The sequence below is a fragment of the Chiloscyllium plagiosum genome, chromosome 32 (genome assembly GCF_004010195.1).
Source record: "Chiloscyllium plagiosum isolate BGI_BamShark_2017 chromosome 32, ASM401019v2, whole genome shotgun sequence".
NCBI lineage: Eukaryota > Metazoa > Chordata > Chondrichthyes > Orectolobiformes > Hemiscylliidae > Chiloscyllium > Chiloscyllium plagiosum.
The window spans coordinates 1,622,970-1,640,136 of NC_057741.1; the positions used below are offsets into that span (position 1 = coordinate 1,622,970).

At 40.8% G+C, this 17,167-nt stretch overlaps 1 protein-coding gene across 1 annotated transcript in view; it reads left to right on the top strand.

The window, feature by feature from the left end:
* The window catches only part of rxfp1 (relaxin family peptide receptor 1), a 123,451-nt gene that overhangs the window by 75,438 nt on the left and 30,846 nt on the right, over positions 1 to 17,167 (top strand). The window contains 5 exon segments of the mRNA XM_043673942.1: positions 4,650 to 4,721; positions 13,119 to 13,190; positions 13,970 to 14,041; positions 14,149 to 14,378; positions 14,896 to 15,306. Coding sequence (XP_043529877.1) covers positions 4,650 to 4,721; positions 13,119 to 13,190; positions 13,970 to 14,041; positions 14,149 to 14,378; positions 14,896 to 15,306 — 857 coding nt within the window.

The window sequence follows — 17,167 nt, forward strand, 5'->3', positions numbered from 1 at the left end:
GTCCCTCTTCTATCCACGTTTCCGTGATGGCCACAACATCGTAACCCCAGGTATCGATCCACGCCTTAAGTTCACCCACCTTATTTCTGATACTCCTTGCATTGAAGTATACACACTTGAGCCCATCTCTGTGTCTGCAAGTACTCTCTGTCAGTGCTACCTTCTCCACAGCCTCCCTACATTCTTGGATACCTAGTCTACTTGCTGGACTACAAGTCCGGATCCCATCCCCCAAAGCGCAGCATTGCCAAATATCGAGTATTGAATATTTAAGTCTCTCCGAAGCTTCTTCGCCTCGTCATATGCCCTCCTCTTGCAGACCACGACCAGAGAAAACTCCTGAAACAGCATTATCTTAGAGCCCTTATACATCATGGCCTGGGGATCCTTCCCCAAGACACTGGAGGCCTCCAGCAGCATTTGTTTTTCCTTATAGCACTGAAGTCAGACTAGAACCGGGCAGAGCACTGGTCCAACCCAGGCCTGCGCACAGCAACCCGGTGGACAGGGCAGAAACTTCTTGAATCTGCTGAAACACATTTTCGAACTTTTGTGTCTTCTACCCGATGTTCCATAAGATAGAAGAGAGTATAACTGGGTGCGAGAGGTCTTTGATTATGTTAGCTGCTTTCATCTGATAGTTATGCATCTGAAAGTCAAAGCTGCTACCGTGGGCTCCACTGGCTAGGGGGTCACCCACTTCTCCTATTTCATATTCATCTTGTGTTCCATTTTTAAGGTTACAAGCTGAACACCTAAGCCACTTTCTTCTTCCAGACCTGAAGAAGCAGGATTTCATTGAGACAGTGTCAACTGGATGAACACCTCCAGAGAGACACCAGAGGACTTGGAAATCACCCACATTCTGTCTTTTACTTTATCACAACTTCTGCACTTCCCAGAGTTCCCTTGCTGCTCTCTCCTAGACTGCCAGCTGTGAAACCTTGCCTTACTTGAGTTAGTACTTCCATTCTCACTCACTAACTGACTGGCTGCCACACATATTGGATATTGCTCTTTCCTGATAAAGGGCTTTTGCCCAAAACGTTGATTCTCCTGCTCCTCGGATGCGGTCTGACCAGCTGCACTTTTCCAGCACCACACTCTTGACTCTAACCTCCAGCATCTGCAGTACTCACTTTCGTCCACACTTATTGGATATCCCAATAATATTATGCTCCCATTTCCTGCAAGTTCACCAGTTCACATCTTGATATGGAGAACTCTGTGGCTACCAGCGAAATTCCAGCCTCAGACACAGGAATAATATTTTTAGATTAGATTCCCTACAGCGTGGAAACAGACTCTTCGGCCCAACCAGTCCACAACAACCCTCCGAAGATTAACCTACCCAGGCCCGTTTCCCTCCGACTAATGCACCTAACACAATGGGCAATTTAGCATGGCCAATTCACCTGGCCCGCACATCTTTGGACTGTGGGAGGAAACCAGAGCATCCGGAAGAAACCCACGCAGACATGGGGAGAATGTGCAAACTCCACACAAGCAGTCACCCAAGGCTGGAATCAAACCTGGGACCTTGGTGCTGTGAGGTAGCAGTGTTAACCACTGAGCCGCCGTGCTGCCCATCATAACAATCTTAATTCCTTATGGGGTTCATGAGCACAGCCAACCTTTATATCATTATGTTAAAGTATTTTAAACTTACAGAAATTCTAATCTATTTACCCTGTCATTTGAGGAATAATCTGTTCTGCTGTGAATAATTTTTGATTACTCGAACATTCATTGTTGATCGTAAGTCTGATAAATAAATATAAATCTGATATCAACTTTGCTGGATATTCTTAATTAATTAAGGACTTGTAAGTTAAGCTTAATTGTTGATATTTTTCAGTTAATTGAAACCCGAAGCTGATTAAATTCAGACCCTAAGGATAACAGAAAAATGTAAAGACTTTAAATATTTAAAGAATGAGAAAATATGTTTTAAAAAGGTCCATTTTCTAACTTACAGCTGCCAGGAGGTTTGCCTCTGCAGTACACATATTTAGTTAACCTAAAATAAAAACAGAGAATTGTTGGAGAAACTCGCAGGTCTGGCAGCAACTGTGAAGACAGAACATTTTGAGTCCAGTATGACTCCTTCAGAAGACTCAGTAAAGAGCATTGCTGAAAGCTTACAGGAAATGCAGGTGAACTGTGCGCATAAATTGTCACAGATATAGGGCTTCATTTGTAGTGAATCTGGATCTGCAGCGTTACAGGAAAGTGTAACAGAAGCTTTGAAGAGTGGAAGTTCAATGCAGTGTTCTTTGCCAGCCTAGAGGTAGAGTCTTCCATGCTCTCAGCATTGACAAAAGACTTCAACAGACCATTCATTGCAGCCAGTATCTTGACCACTCATATGCTGTCCTACTGAGGTCCTCACTTGAGTTCTCTGCAGCACAAGTCATCAGCAATTCTGTCCTCCAATGATCTGGCAAACAAGCTTTTCTTTGGCAACAAAGACTTGCAGATTAGAAATCTGAACCAGAAACAGAAATTACTGGAGAAATTTAGCAGGTCTGGCAGAATCTATTGAAAGAAAGCAGAGTTAATGTTTCATGTCCAGTGACCTTTCTTCAGAACTGCTAGAACTGAAGAAGGGTCACTGACCCAAAACATTGACTCTGATTTTTCTCCAAAGATGTTGCCAGACCTCCCAAGATACTCCAGTAATTTCTATTTTTGTTTAGCCTTTGTCCAGTCCTGGCATGACTTTAGCCCACTTCTTCCTGCAGATTCACTATTTGATATTCTGAACCTTAATTAACATTAACCTACTGTTAATATTAGAGTTAGTGGCTGTGAATGGGAAGTCCAGTGTTGAGCTGTTGCTCTCTCTTCCTTCTTCAGCTGTGACAGAACAGGTAGCAATTCTCGAGTGTCTCAAAGCAGGATATCAGAAGGGGAAAGTTGGTATTAGCCTGGCAAACATGGTCACATTTTCAGCAGCTTGTTCGTAATGTTAGATTATAATGAGGACGTGCATGCAGTTAAAAAGGGGACAAGGCAGGAGTATGCCATCATCCTTAGTATTCTCAGCAATGCTGGATTCCATAAGCTGTATTATAGCCAGCCCAAAGATGCTGAGATCTATCTCCTCCATTGGGTGCAGGCACTGCAGATGTTGTCCCAGCCAAGTCTGCTCTGCTCCATTATATTATTTACCAGCTTTACTGCAAGAGAGACACCAAAATGTCAGTGATTGTCAACATTACCCAAACACAATGTGTCAAATTATGCAGGAATGTTCACTTTTGGCTGAAACTAATCAGAAAAGGCACACCCCTGTAAATTCAATGGAAGGAAACAATGAGGATCTGATCTCCAATTATAAGCTGGGTCACTCCAATGGTGCTAATAGGCTGAAAACACGAGAGAGAAGCAACCTGTTGTTGGCGGAATAGCAAAATGTTAGGTTAATAAGTGGTGTCCTTGCAGGAGTCAGCAAGACATGTCTGCTGGAATATGGGGCCAGGGATTGGGAACCAGCTGCCTTTTTGCCAAACCTGGGAAAGAGGAGAAGCCTGTTCCAGATCCATGAGGCCAAATTTTAGGAGTGGTGTGGCGGGGAGATAGGATACTGCAATCTGGTCTGGGGAGACAGGTGGACTGCAAAGATGATGCAGGAGATGGGACCCTGATGGTGATATGAGAGATGGAGTGTGCAATAGCGATAGGGAAATGGGGATTACAAGCTGATGGAGATGGGTGAAGCAGGTGAAATTGAGGCTAAAAGCGGCTGAGGGGAGATAGGGGACTGCAAGAGTTGGACAGAGACAGGGAGACTGCATAAGGGCTTGGAGTGATGGGAAGTCTGCAAGGTAATTGAGAGGAGCAAGACAGGCTGTAGGGGGTCTTGGAAGAAAGGCAGGCCACAAAGACATTGGGACAGAGGGAGTGGCTGTATGTGGTTCAGGGTGGGTGATATGAGTGAGGTTTATTGCGCAGTGTGTAATGTTAGCGATGCATGAAGAAGCATTCAATTACCTTAACCATCCATGTAAGTGTTTGAACTGGTGCCCAAGGCCAGAACCTGGAATTGACCACTTGCTTCCTTCTTTGGCTTCCTGCTACAACTCTGTTCTCAGTTGGTTCTTGAAGACTTCACTGAAATCCTGATGCCCAGCACTAATGTCTCCAGTAATGCATCCAAGACTTTAAAATCCTCTTATATTCTATTTTCTCTATTTTAAATAACAGCTATGTATTAATTGTAACTTTCATTTAAAAGGGACATGCTGCTTTCAAGAAGACCAACAGCACACATGTTCCCAGCTCAATGTGGTTTGAGGCAGTCACCAGCATGACAGACACTCAACCCTCTGATTGTGATAAAGAGAAATCTATATGCTGCCCACCCCAGCACAACCAAGATGGGTACATTACAGATGCCTGCCCACTGCCCCTGAATGGGGCCAGCTAACTTTTAGCCCTTGTTTTTGAATATTATTTATAGAAAAGTTATGAAGTTTGATGCAATGTGAGTCTTGCTTAGATTAATGAAATGTTAATATTGCATTTGTTTTACTGAAAACAAAACTGAAGTCACAACTAATGTTATCAATAAATTCTCTAGGATTCTTAGACACATCTTGTTATGTCTTACTTGAGCTAATACAACTTTTTGTGTGTTTCTACAGGGACTTGTCTTCAAACAAGATTCAAGAATTGCCGCATAACCTTTTTCAGCAACTTAAGGAACTTATACAATTGTAATTTCATCATTGATTATATTTGCTTGCTTAGTATTCACATTTTGCATGCTAAAACTTAGAATTTGTTATTTCTTATTCATATAAAAATTTTTGACCTTGTACAAGTTGATACTTTTAGCTGAGTGAGCCCATATAAAAATTGAATGGTTGTAGTATAAAGACTGCTAGCATAGAGTAGAAATCTGTCAACTGGAAAGGATAACATAGGGTTACAGACTCAGTTCATATATCAACTTCATACTGTTTCCAAAACAGAATAACTCAGCTTAGCACATGGTGTGCTTATCCAATACAAGTACTAGCTGAGTTTTAATGAATAGTTAGGGAAAACAACTCTTTTAATTTTATATGGTTCAAAACATATTTAATTTATTTTATACATATACATATTCTATACCCAAATAATGACTAATTACCTTAAGGATTATGGAGATACTGAAGGAAAATGGCATTGAAGGGATCAGCCACATTTGAGAATTATGAAACAGGCTAGATTGGCTGAAGGACATAGCCCTGTCCCATGCTCCTAAATCACATTTTACATATACAGGTACTTAAGAACTTTCCAGGTGGTAATGGCATTGATTTCAGTAGTACTGGTTGTAGTTTTACTGCACTCAACGCCATTCTTGGGGAAATCTAGCTTACTGTGAAATAAGCACCAATTTCTAACCAGGGTGTTTGCATGGTAACTGAATCAAATTGTGCATTGAAAGGCCGATTCATTGTTATAAATACTTTCAAACTGACATTTACAAATTACAAAGAACGGCTGAGCCAGTTTTGCAACCACACTTCCATGACTGCTGGTGGTGGAGAGTAGACTAATAGGAATATAATTGACAGATTAAGCTTCTCCTTTTTCAGGACAAAACTGAGTAATTTTCCACATTATCGGGTAGATATCAGTGTTGTAGTTGTACTGGAACAGTCAGACTAGAGTTATTACTAGTTCTGAAGCACAAGTCTTCAATAATACTGCTAGAATTTTGCCATAACTCATAGCCTTTATAGTATCCTGTACCTTTAATCACCTCTTTATATCAAGAAATATAAAAAAAGAGAATAGATTAGATTAGATTAGATGATTAGATTAGATTACTTACAGTGTGGAAACAGGCCCTTCGGCCCATAGGTAGGATGTGAGTTTAGATTGTGGAGTCAATATGTTAGAGATTTGGGCAGACTAGAACATACATCTTCCCAATAGACGAAGCTCCTCTGTAATGTCATTTTTGGCTCTCTAATAATAATTGTCATAGCTTAACGAGTTAGCAGTCTCATGGAAAAAAGTGATGACTTGAAAGTTTCTTTCACGCAGGTTATTCTACCTCAACCTTCTACCTCAATTGATCAGGTCTAACCCTAACTCTAATCCAGGTCTGGTCAATTAGAAATGGCTAAAGGACAAGTTTAACCTGTCAATTATAGTCGTATTAGTCTACTCTCCATCACCAGCAGTCATGGAAGAATGGTTGATACATCAAGCAGCATTTGCAAAGGAATAACCTGCTCACTGATGGTCAGTTCAGGTTTTTCCAGGGGCCACTCAGCTCTTGACTTTATTACAACCTTGGCTCAAATATGGACAAAAGAGCTGAGGTGAGAGTAACTGTCCTTGACATCATGGCAATAATCAACCAATTTGGATCCCGAGTAAAACTGGAATCAAGAGCAAACTCTCTGCTAACTGAGTATTACTTATACAAAGGAAATTGTGATTGTTGGAGATCAGTCATCTCAGTTCCAGAACATCATGCAGGAATTCCTCAGCGAAGTGACCCAGGATCATTTGCAGCCTTGGGCATCTACCTGTGTGAGGTTTGCACATTCTTCCTGTATCTGCATGGGTTTCCTGGTGCTCCAGTTTCCTTCCACAGTCCAAAGATGTTCAGGTTTGATGAATTGGCTTTGCGAAATCACCCATAGTGTCCAGTGCAGGCTAGTTGGTCTCGCCATGGGAAATGCAGGGTTACAGGGTGGAGGAGTGGTGGATCTTGGTGGGATCTTCAGAATGTCAGTGTGGATTCAATGGGCCAAATGGCCTGCTTCCATACTGTAGGATTTCTATGAATTAATTTTCCCCCATTAGAAGGTCAGAAGTGGGATGTTCACTCATGTTGTACCGTATTTAGCACTAATTTCTACTCATTAGATACTAAACCATGTGGAAATTCTAGTTCATGCCTATATGTAACAAGATTTGGACAACATCCAGACTTGGGCTGATAAGTGGTGAGTAACACTTGGACCACACAAGCACCAGGCTATGAACATCCCTAACTAGAGAATATGACCATTGCTCTTGCACGCTCAATGGCGTTACTACCACTGCATCCCCACTATCAACATCAGAAACTGAACTTGACCAGCCATATAGACACTTTTGGCCACAAGAGCAGACCATAGGTTAGGAATTCTATGGTGAGAAATTCACCCATCTCCATCATGCTGTTCACCAACTACAAGACATGGTTCTAAAGTGTGATGGAATACTCTCTACTTTCATGGAAGATTGCAACTCCAATCGAAGAAGGTCAATACCGTCCAGGACAAAGCAGTCAGCTGAGATGCCTCATCAACAACCTTCAACATTCATTTGCTTCACCACTGACATACAGTAGCAGCAGTGTCTACTATCTGCAAGATGCACTGCTACAACTCACAAGCACTCCATCGATGGCGCTTTCCAAACCCATGTCTTCTATCATCTGGAAAGACAAAGAAAACAGATGTATGGGACGCATTCACTTGAAAACTCCCCTCCGAACTTTATTTTGAACTATATTGCTATTCCTTTACTGTTGCTCAGTCAAAAACCTTAAATTCCCTTCTGAACAGCACTATGGATACACTACACTCCAAGGTCTGCAGCAGATCAAGGAGGCTGCTCAACACCATGTTCTCCAGGGCAATTAAAGATGGGCAATAAATGCTGCCATTGAGACCCACTTAGAACCAAGACTGAGCTGTAAGGTTCTAAGAATGTTCTCTCCTACCCCCATTAATGTGGATAGTTTGAATAGTTTATAAAAAAAAGCTGTTGTTTGCCAGCATAGGGACGGACTCACTTCTCTATACTATCCCACATCAGAGGTATCAAGTCCCCTTCCCTACCTGAGACCCAAGCAAAGCAGTCTACCAGACTATTACCCTGTGACAGAACTTTACCCATCAGTCTCAGAATGGAGGCCAGGTGGGAAGTGGACATGAAATAGCTAATAATTGGATCAATAGTAATACTTAAGGGCCTGAATTGGGGTGATATTCCATGCCTGCCCAACTTCCAATTGCTGACATTTAGCAGTGGCAGAAATCCACTAGAGATTTTTAAAAGCACCCCCACCTACAAACCTGCTAACTGAAAATGACAAAATTCCTCCCATTATTTCATTCTGCAGTTGAATTTCCACTTCCACACAGTGGAGCTAGTCGTGTTCAGATAGAATTCCAGGAACATAAAAAATCAACATCAGTCAGTTTTCCATTTCGAGCATTGCAGTATTTTGTTCCTGTATCAAAGTAAAGCATGCACAAACTACTTTTGGTTGTTAAAATGTTGCTTACAGATGTCTTAATGTAACAAAAGCACACTCCCTCAAACAATGACTGAATAAGTACATGATTCATTATTTTAGGCATAAGTTGTGATGAAAGTGTTAAAATACCCCATTAGTTTGTGTGAGAGAGATTATTGAAATGTTTGAATGGCAATTGATGAATATTTTGTAGAAAATATTGAAAAGTGTGGTTTGACATAGACACAATCTTTGATATTGATCTATTTTTATGGGACAACAAAATCTGTTAAAAGGGGTTTGATTCAAGTCACAACTCAGTAAATGTCGAGGTGGTTTGTTCAAGCTAGTAAATGTATTCATGTGCATGTCGTGCATGTAATGATCAGTTTTTTTAAAAATGAATGGATCAAAAATTGTGGGCCTAGTCCAGAAATGTGCAGCTAAGACCATAAACCTAAGAAATAGGAATGGAAATAGGCCAATAAGCTCCTTGAGCCTGTTTCACCATTCAGTAGGATTGTGGTTGATCTGACACTCTTCGTGTCCATTTTCCTCCCCTACTCATCAAGAATCTATCTATCTCAGCCTTAAATATAGACAAGGACTCTCCCAGTACAAATCTCAATGGTAAAGAGGTCCAAAAGTTTTCAATCCTCTGAGAGAACAAATTCCTCCTTATATCAGGATAAAAGCAAATTACTGCAGATGCTGGAATCTGAAACCAAAAGAGAAAATGCTGGAAAATCTCAGCAGGTCTGGCAGCATCTGTAAGGAGAGCAAAGAGCTGACGTTTCGAGTCTAACTGACCCTTTGTCAAAGGGCCAGTTAGACTCGAAATGTCAGCTGTTTGCTCTCCTTACAGATGCTGCCAGACCTGCTGAGATTTTCCAGCATTTTCTCCTCCTTATATCAGTTTTAAATTGGCACTACTTAATTCTAAGATTATGCCCTCTCCAGTGAGGAGAATCATCCTCTCAGCATTTACTCTGTCAAGCCCCTTAAGAATCCTGTATGTTTTAATGAGATCACCTCTCATTCTTCTAAATTTTAGTGAGTAGAGTCACAAATTTTAGTGAGTGGGCGGCACGGTGGCACAGTGGTTAGCACTGCTGCCTCACAGCGCCAGAGACCCGGGTTCAATTCCCGCCTCAGACAACTGACTGTGTGGAGTTTGCACGTTCTCCCCGTGTCTGCGTGGGTTTCCTCCGGGTGCTCCGGTTTCCGCCCACAGTCCCAAGATGTGCAGGTCAGGTGAATTGGCCATGCTAAATTGCCCGTAGTGTTAGGTTAGGGGTATGGGTGGGTTGCGCTTCGGCGGGTCGGTGTGGACTTGTTGGTCCGAAGGACCTGTTTCCACACTGTAATGTAATCTAATCTAAAACCTGTTTAACCTTTGCTCGTAAGACAATCGCTCCATATCAGGGATCATCCTCGGGAACTTTCTCTGAAATGCCTCCAATGAAATGGTATCTTTCCTTAAATAAGGTGACCAAACTTGCTCACAGGACTCCAGATGTGGTCCTTGGACTGTTGCAGTAAGACATCCCTACTTTTATATTCCAACCCCCTGGAAATAAGTGCTAACATTTCTTTAGGCTTCCTGATTTCCGGCTGCATCTGTGTGCTAGCTTTCTGTGTTTCATGCAGATGTAAACCTAAGACCCTTTATGAAGGCAGCTTTCTGGAGATTTTATCCATTTAAATAATACACTGTTATTTCGTTCTCCCTTCCAAAATGATGAACTTCACATTGTTCCAAATTATATTCTGTTTGCCACCTTCTTTGCCTGCTTATGGAATGTATCATTATTTCTATGTAGACTTTCCCAATCTTCATAGCCTATCACTGACTTATATGCTTTTCTTTCATCCTTAACATCCTTGGTTAACCATTGTTGCTTTATTCCTCTTTGCTGCCATGAATTTTTGCTGAAAGTTATTAATTACCTCTTTAAGTGTCTCCCGCTGCTTGCTTACAGTCATTCATGCTAATCTATTTGCCCAGTTCACTTTAGCTATCTTTCCCTTTATTTCATTGTAATTCCCTTTATTTAAGTTAAACACAATTGTTTCTGACTCTTATTTCTCACTGTTGAACTAAATAATAGAGCCATAGAGATGTACAGCATGGAAACAGACCCTTCGGTCAAACTCATCCAGATATCCCAACCCAATCTAGTCCCACCTGCCAGCACTAGGCCCATATCCCTCCAAACCCTTCCTATTCATATACCCATCTAGATGCCTTTTAAATGTTGCAATTGAACTAGCCTCCACCACTTCCTCTGGCACCTCATTCCATACACTTACCACCCTCTGCATGAAAAGGTTGCCCCGTAGGTCCCTTTTATATCTTTCCCCTCTCACCTTAAACCTATGCCCTCTAGTTCTGGACTCCCCAACCCCAGGGAAAAGACTTTCTCTATTTATACTATCCATGCCCCTCATAATTTTGTAAACCTCTGTAAAGTCACCCCTCAGCCTCCGATGCTCCAGGGAAAACAGCCCCAGCCTGTTCAGCCTCTCCCTATAGCTCAAATCCTCCAACCCTGTCAACATCCTTGTAAATCTTTTCTGAACCCTTTCAAGTTTCACAATATCTTTCCGATAGGAAGGAGACCAGAATTACAAGCAATATTCCAACAGTGGCCTAACCAATGTCCTGTACAGCCGCAACATGACCTCCCAACTCCTGTACTCAATACTCTGACCAATAAAGGAAAGCATACCAAATGCCTTCTTCACTATGTTATCTACCTGCGACTCCACTTTCAAGGAGCTATGAACCTGCATTCCAAGGTCCCTTTGTTCAGCAACACTCCTTAGGTCCTTACCATTAAGTGTATACGTCCTGCTAAGATTTGCTTTCCCAAAATGCAGAATTAAGAGAAAATCTAGAATTAAGAGTGTGTCAATGATCATGAATCCATTGTTGGGGAAAACACATTTTGTTCACTAATGTCCTTCAGGGGAGGCAACTGCCATCCTTACCTGGCCTGGTCTACATGTGACTCCAGACCCACAGCAAGCTGCTTGGCTCTTAACTGCTTCTGGGCAATTAGGAATGAAAAATAAATGCTGCCCTTGCCTTCATCTCATGACTAAAAACAAATTGATTTTGTTTAAATTTTCGATGATAAGGAGGGAGAGTACATCTGGTTAGTGTAGTTGATGAATGAACACAGATTTCATTTTGACTGACAATTTGAACATCAGAAATCTCCAAATTTACGGAATCAAACAGAGAGTGGTCACATGATTTTAAACAAACAAAAGTGTTAAACAGACTAGGAGCCTGTGAATTGTGGTGATCATTCTGCAAACCAAGCTTGATGCTCTTGGGTCAATACTTTCAAATCCCACCCTGAAGTACCCTTTGATTCACTGATGTCCCTGAGGAATGGGTTAAATTCTATCATGTTATGATCACAATGTCCTGGAGAATCTTTTACTCTGAAACCCTTTAATCCTAACTCATTATCCACTACCAGATCCAAGATAGCCTGTTCCCTAGTTGGCTTCATAACATATTGCTCAAGAAAACTATCCCTAATGCATTCAATGAATTTGTTGTCATAGCTACCTTTTTCAATCTGATAAACCTAATTAATATGGAAATTAAAATCAGCCCTAATTATTGCTGTGTTCTTTTTACATACTTCTACTATTTGTTGATCTATAGCATTTTCCAGTCTTCAGGAATCTTCCATATACGACTGCCCTCTGCTTAAACAAATTTCCCCTTAGGTCCCTTTTAAATCTTTCTCCTCTCATTTTAAACCAATGTCCTCTAGTTTTGGACTCCCCTACCCCAGAGAAAAGAGCTTGTCTATTTATCCTATCCATGCCCCTCATGATTTTATAAACCTCTATAAGGTCACCCCTCAGCCTCCAACATTCCAGGTAAAATAGCCCCAGCATATTCAGCCTCATCCAACTGCACAAATCCTGGCAACATCCTTGTAAATATTGTACACCTTTCAAGTTTCACAACATCCTTCCTATTGCAGGGAGACCAGAATTGTACATACTATTCCAATAGTGGCCTAACCAATGTCCTGTACAGCTGCAACATTACCTCCCAACTCCTATACTCAATGCATTGACCAATAAAGGCAAGCATACCAACTGCCTTCTTCACTATCCTATCTATCTGTGACTCCACTTTCAAGAAACTATGAACTCTAATCTGAAAGTAACTTCTAATAGATAGTCACATTAGCTGCTATTACCAACCAATGAACTTACAGTTTTCTGTGATGTCACTCATTGTTTTATGTTGTGCCTCTGATCCTGGGCTCGGCTTCAGTATAGAGCAAAAGCCTTTCATCAGGGCATTTTCCTGCTCCTCGGATGCTGCCTGACCTGCTGTGCTTTTCCAGCACCACTCTGATCTAAATTCTGGTTTCCAGCATTTGCAGTCCTTACTTTTGCCTACTCGGCTTCAGTATATCCAGTTTATTGAAAACCTTACAAATTGTAAATTAAAAAAACAAGCAAAAAGCAGCTTTTCTCCTCTGCACCAAATTCCTGTTCTTTCCTAAAGATCCCAGAAATATATGCTCACTCTGGATGTGATCTCTCCTTCCTAATCCTTCCAAATGTTACTCAGGTGCCAGACAAAGATTTGTACCAAGAGTGTGCATGTATGTTGTTGTGTATCAATTGTATAGCGTGTAGCTAAGCAAAGGTTTCATAGACACTACCAACACATTCCCATCTCTGGTTAACAGTGTTATCTTTTGATTGGGCTAATAAAATCTCAGGAGAAACTGTTGACATCGAAACATTTCCATAGCATGGAATGACATTCTGTGCACAAAAAATATGAGTTGATAAAAAGAATATAACTGGTTACCCCTTGTCATTGCAGGAACATTTCTTTCAATATCATGAAGCAAATCCATAAAGACCAATTTGATTGCCTGGAGAATCTAAAATCACTGTAAGTTTTCCCAGGACCTTTACAATATGAATGTTTTGATATTCAACTAAGTATTATAATCTATGATTTTTTTTAGTGAAATTTGTGCGTACCGACTACAGAATCCCTACAGTGTAGAAGCAGGCCATTCGGTCCATCGAATCCAAACCAACCCTCCAAAGAGTATCCCACCTAGACCCACCTCCCTACCCTATCCCTGCATTTCCCATGGCTAATCCACCTACCCTACGCATCCCTGGACACTATTGGCAATTTAGCAGTGCCCCACCCATCCTGCACATCTTTGAACTGTGGGAGGAAACCCACACAGAGATGGGGAGAATATGCAAACTCCACATAAGACAGTCGTCTGAGGCTGGAATTGAACCCGGTTCCATGGTGCTGTGAGGTGGCAGTGCTAACTACTGAGCCACTGTGACAGCCGTTTCTCCACAGACTTCATGGAAATTGTGTAGCTACCTGTTTGCAATCAGAATAGTGATGGTAACTGACAGAACTTCTGTATAATTGTAGGGCCGTAGTGCACCATCAAAAACTCATGAGGCACTGTGTCCCACAGTGGCCACATATTCAGTCTAAAAGGATACTTTGTATTACTATGTGGGAGAGGCACTTTGAAGTTTTTAATTTAGCGCTAGTTTGGAGTCAATTTAGAGGTAAATTTTCCGAATATCGAGCATTTTCATATCCCAATGCTGATGAGAAGAAACTTCAAATCCTACCCATACTAATTGAATGGATATGTTTTGTAAGGATATTAATATTTTCTATTGTTACAGCAGTATGGATGGAATGGATTTTCAGGCTCTACATAACAGGATATTCCAGCCTCTTACGAATCTATCCCATGTGTAAGTGTTATGCAAATATATATAAACGAGAAGGAACTCTTAATGCAAGTGCTGTTGCAGCCCATGACTTTAATAGAAGCATGCTAATAATTTGACTTTCCTTTCAGATATTTTAAGAAATTCCAGTTCTGTGCTTATACCCCACATGTTCGTAGCTGCAAGCCTAACACCGATGGAATATCATCCTTTGAGAACCTGCTTGCTAACGCTGTCCTTCGAGTTTTTGTTTGGGTGGTTTCTGCTATTACTTGTTCTGGAAACATCTTCGTCATTTGCATGAGATTTTACATCAGATCGGAGAACAAGCTTCATAGCTTGTCTATCATGTCTCTTTGCTGTAAGTATACACTCAATGGAGCAAACTTTGATTTTCTTTTAGTATCGTATATATTTTAATTGCATCAATCTTCTTCCTTTTCTGATATCCCGGTATGTACAGTCAAAAAGGCAGTCAAGTAACCTCTACACATCTTTACCATTGTCATTGTTATGCTACCACGTAGAAGTTATATAGGCACACCGCAGTAATGACTCTTGCTGTGATGCCCCGGTAGGAACAAACAGAGTCCAGCACCAAATCTACATGATATGATATGTAAAATCAGCTGTTCAAATCTGTAAGGAATCATATTTGCAGAATGCATAGTTTAACCTCTCAATTATGATAGTGCAACACTCCCTCAGTACCACATTGTAAAGTCAAACTATACTTTTGTGCTGAATTCCGGAGTAGGATTATGATCCTAGAGACTCAAAGACGACTGGGTTATGATTGTCACTGTACTGAGACACATATTGATGTGTAGATTTTCTTTGTAGACCCAACTAATAAATGTTTGCTTTGTTCTTCCTAGGTGCAGACTGCCTGATGGGAATATATCTTTTACTAATTGGATCATATGACCTTAGATACCGTGGCGAATACAATAGGCATGCTCAAATGTGGATGGACAGCATGCAGTGTCGGATAACTGGATCTTTAGCAATGTTTTCAACAGAGGTGTCTGTATTACTTTTGTCTTTCCTGACTTTGGAAAAGTACCTCTGCATTGTTTATCCATTCAGCAATCTGAAGCCAGGAAAATGCAGAACAGTTTTTATTTTGGTTTTCATTTGGTTTGTGGGATTTGTCATTGCATTCACTCCCCTGATGAATAATGACTTCTTTAAGAATTATTATGGCAGAAATGGAGTATGCTTCCCACTGCATTCAGAACATTTGGACACTTATGGAGCACAGATATATTCAACTATCATTTTTCTTGGTAAGCCTGAAGATTATTCATTGTGCCTAACTGTAATATTCAATTCAAGTTCAGTAGCATGTTTTCTTGTGTGTATTCAACTGTGCTATCGATCCATTCGTAGCCCAGCAGCATATCTAACAGAAAGTACCAGCTGTTTGTTGAGTTACCAAATCTCTGCAGGGTGGAAGAGAAAGGGAGGTCGTTAGGAATGATATATTTGAACTTTTTGATACTTGGCTATGAAGAAAAAGAAACAGCTAAGACTTCTAATCCTGATTACTATTGCTTACTCTGAATGCAGTGATACAGGGTATGAGAAGATGATTAAGCTTAATTATTACTGCTTCGTCAAGTATCATGAAAGCATTCAATGTCCAAGTTCACTCCAGTTAAATGGCTGGTTTAGTGAGATATCAAGGGCTCCAAGCAACCATATAACTGTACCCTAGCAGCAATCAGTACTTTCAAGATAGCAATGAAGAAAAATAGAAAATGCAATATTGAAACTGCGTCAAAATGTTGTAAATTCCCTAAATTCAAAATTTATTTTGATAACAGCAAAGGTGTTTTGTTTATATAGTCTTATGCTTAATGTTTGCCCCTCCCAATTTTATTTGTTTCTATTCTTTCCATCTTCAGCCCATGTCTTCCTCCTGATCCAAACACCTGGCTAAGGGAACATCAAGGTACCCTGTTCCCATTCCATTGCTACTCCTCAACCAGCTGTTAGATGTACAAGAACATAATGGATTGCTTCATCCTTCAGTTTCACCCCCATGATACTGAACTCTGCTTTACCAACAGCTCAGCTGAGAAGTGAGATCAAACCATATGGGGAAATCAGAGGGTTAAATCCTTTTGCAACCCATGTGGTGTGTCATTATTTTTGCAGTATGTTACACATTTTAAGCCACCTGGAGTCCACTTCTCTACAGGTGTGAAACTAAAATATAATTGTCATGCTTTGGTATGTTGAAATGACAAATTTTACAAACGATTTGTGTGAAGTTCATTGAAGTTCAACCTCCATTGAAGTTATTCATTGGCATCAACAAAGAATCACCTCTGCAGGGTACATATATATGACAGATAACAAACAAGTACTTGTATTCTGAAAGCACAAAGGCAATTTGATAATCAGAACATTCAGTTTATTCCTGACAATGGTAGACCACTATCCTAATGCACCGGATCCTTGACAGATGGAAATAGCACAGTGTTTAATGCAATATTGTCTTCAGGTAGAAGTTACTGAATAACAAACCTAATTTACTTCTTTGTGCTGCAGTTGAGACTTTCAAATATGTTTCTGATGTAAATAACCTGACAGATTCTACCAATATGAGAAATAGGAGTTTTAATGTTTTAATAAGCATAGGAACATTTACATTTTAATGTCAATTTATGGGAGTTGGCTGATCACTTCGGCCTTTTAAAAGATCCCATCACACTGCTTGAAGGGGAACAGGGAAATTCTCAATTTATCTTGGCCACAAGCTATCACTAAAGCAGAAAAGATAACTGATCATTTATATAAATGATACTTTAGAACTGTGTGTACAAATGGATTTCAGTGATTGCCTGCACATCAGCAATGACTACACCTCAAAAGCAAATAACTGGCTCTAAAGCATATCTTTCACCTGGACAGTCTCAGATTCCTCCCTCCCCTTCCTCGACCTTTCTATTTCTATCTCAGGCGACCGAATCAACACAGACATCTACTACAAACTGACCGACTCCCACAGCTACCTGGACTACACCTCCTCCCACCCTGCCCCCTGTAAAAACGCCATCCCATTCTCCCAACTCCTTCGACTCCGCCGCATCTGCTCCCAGGAGGACCAGTCCAAAATACGTACAACACAGATGGCCCCCT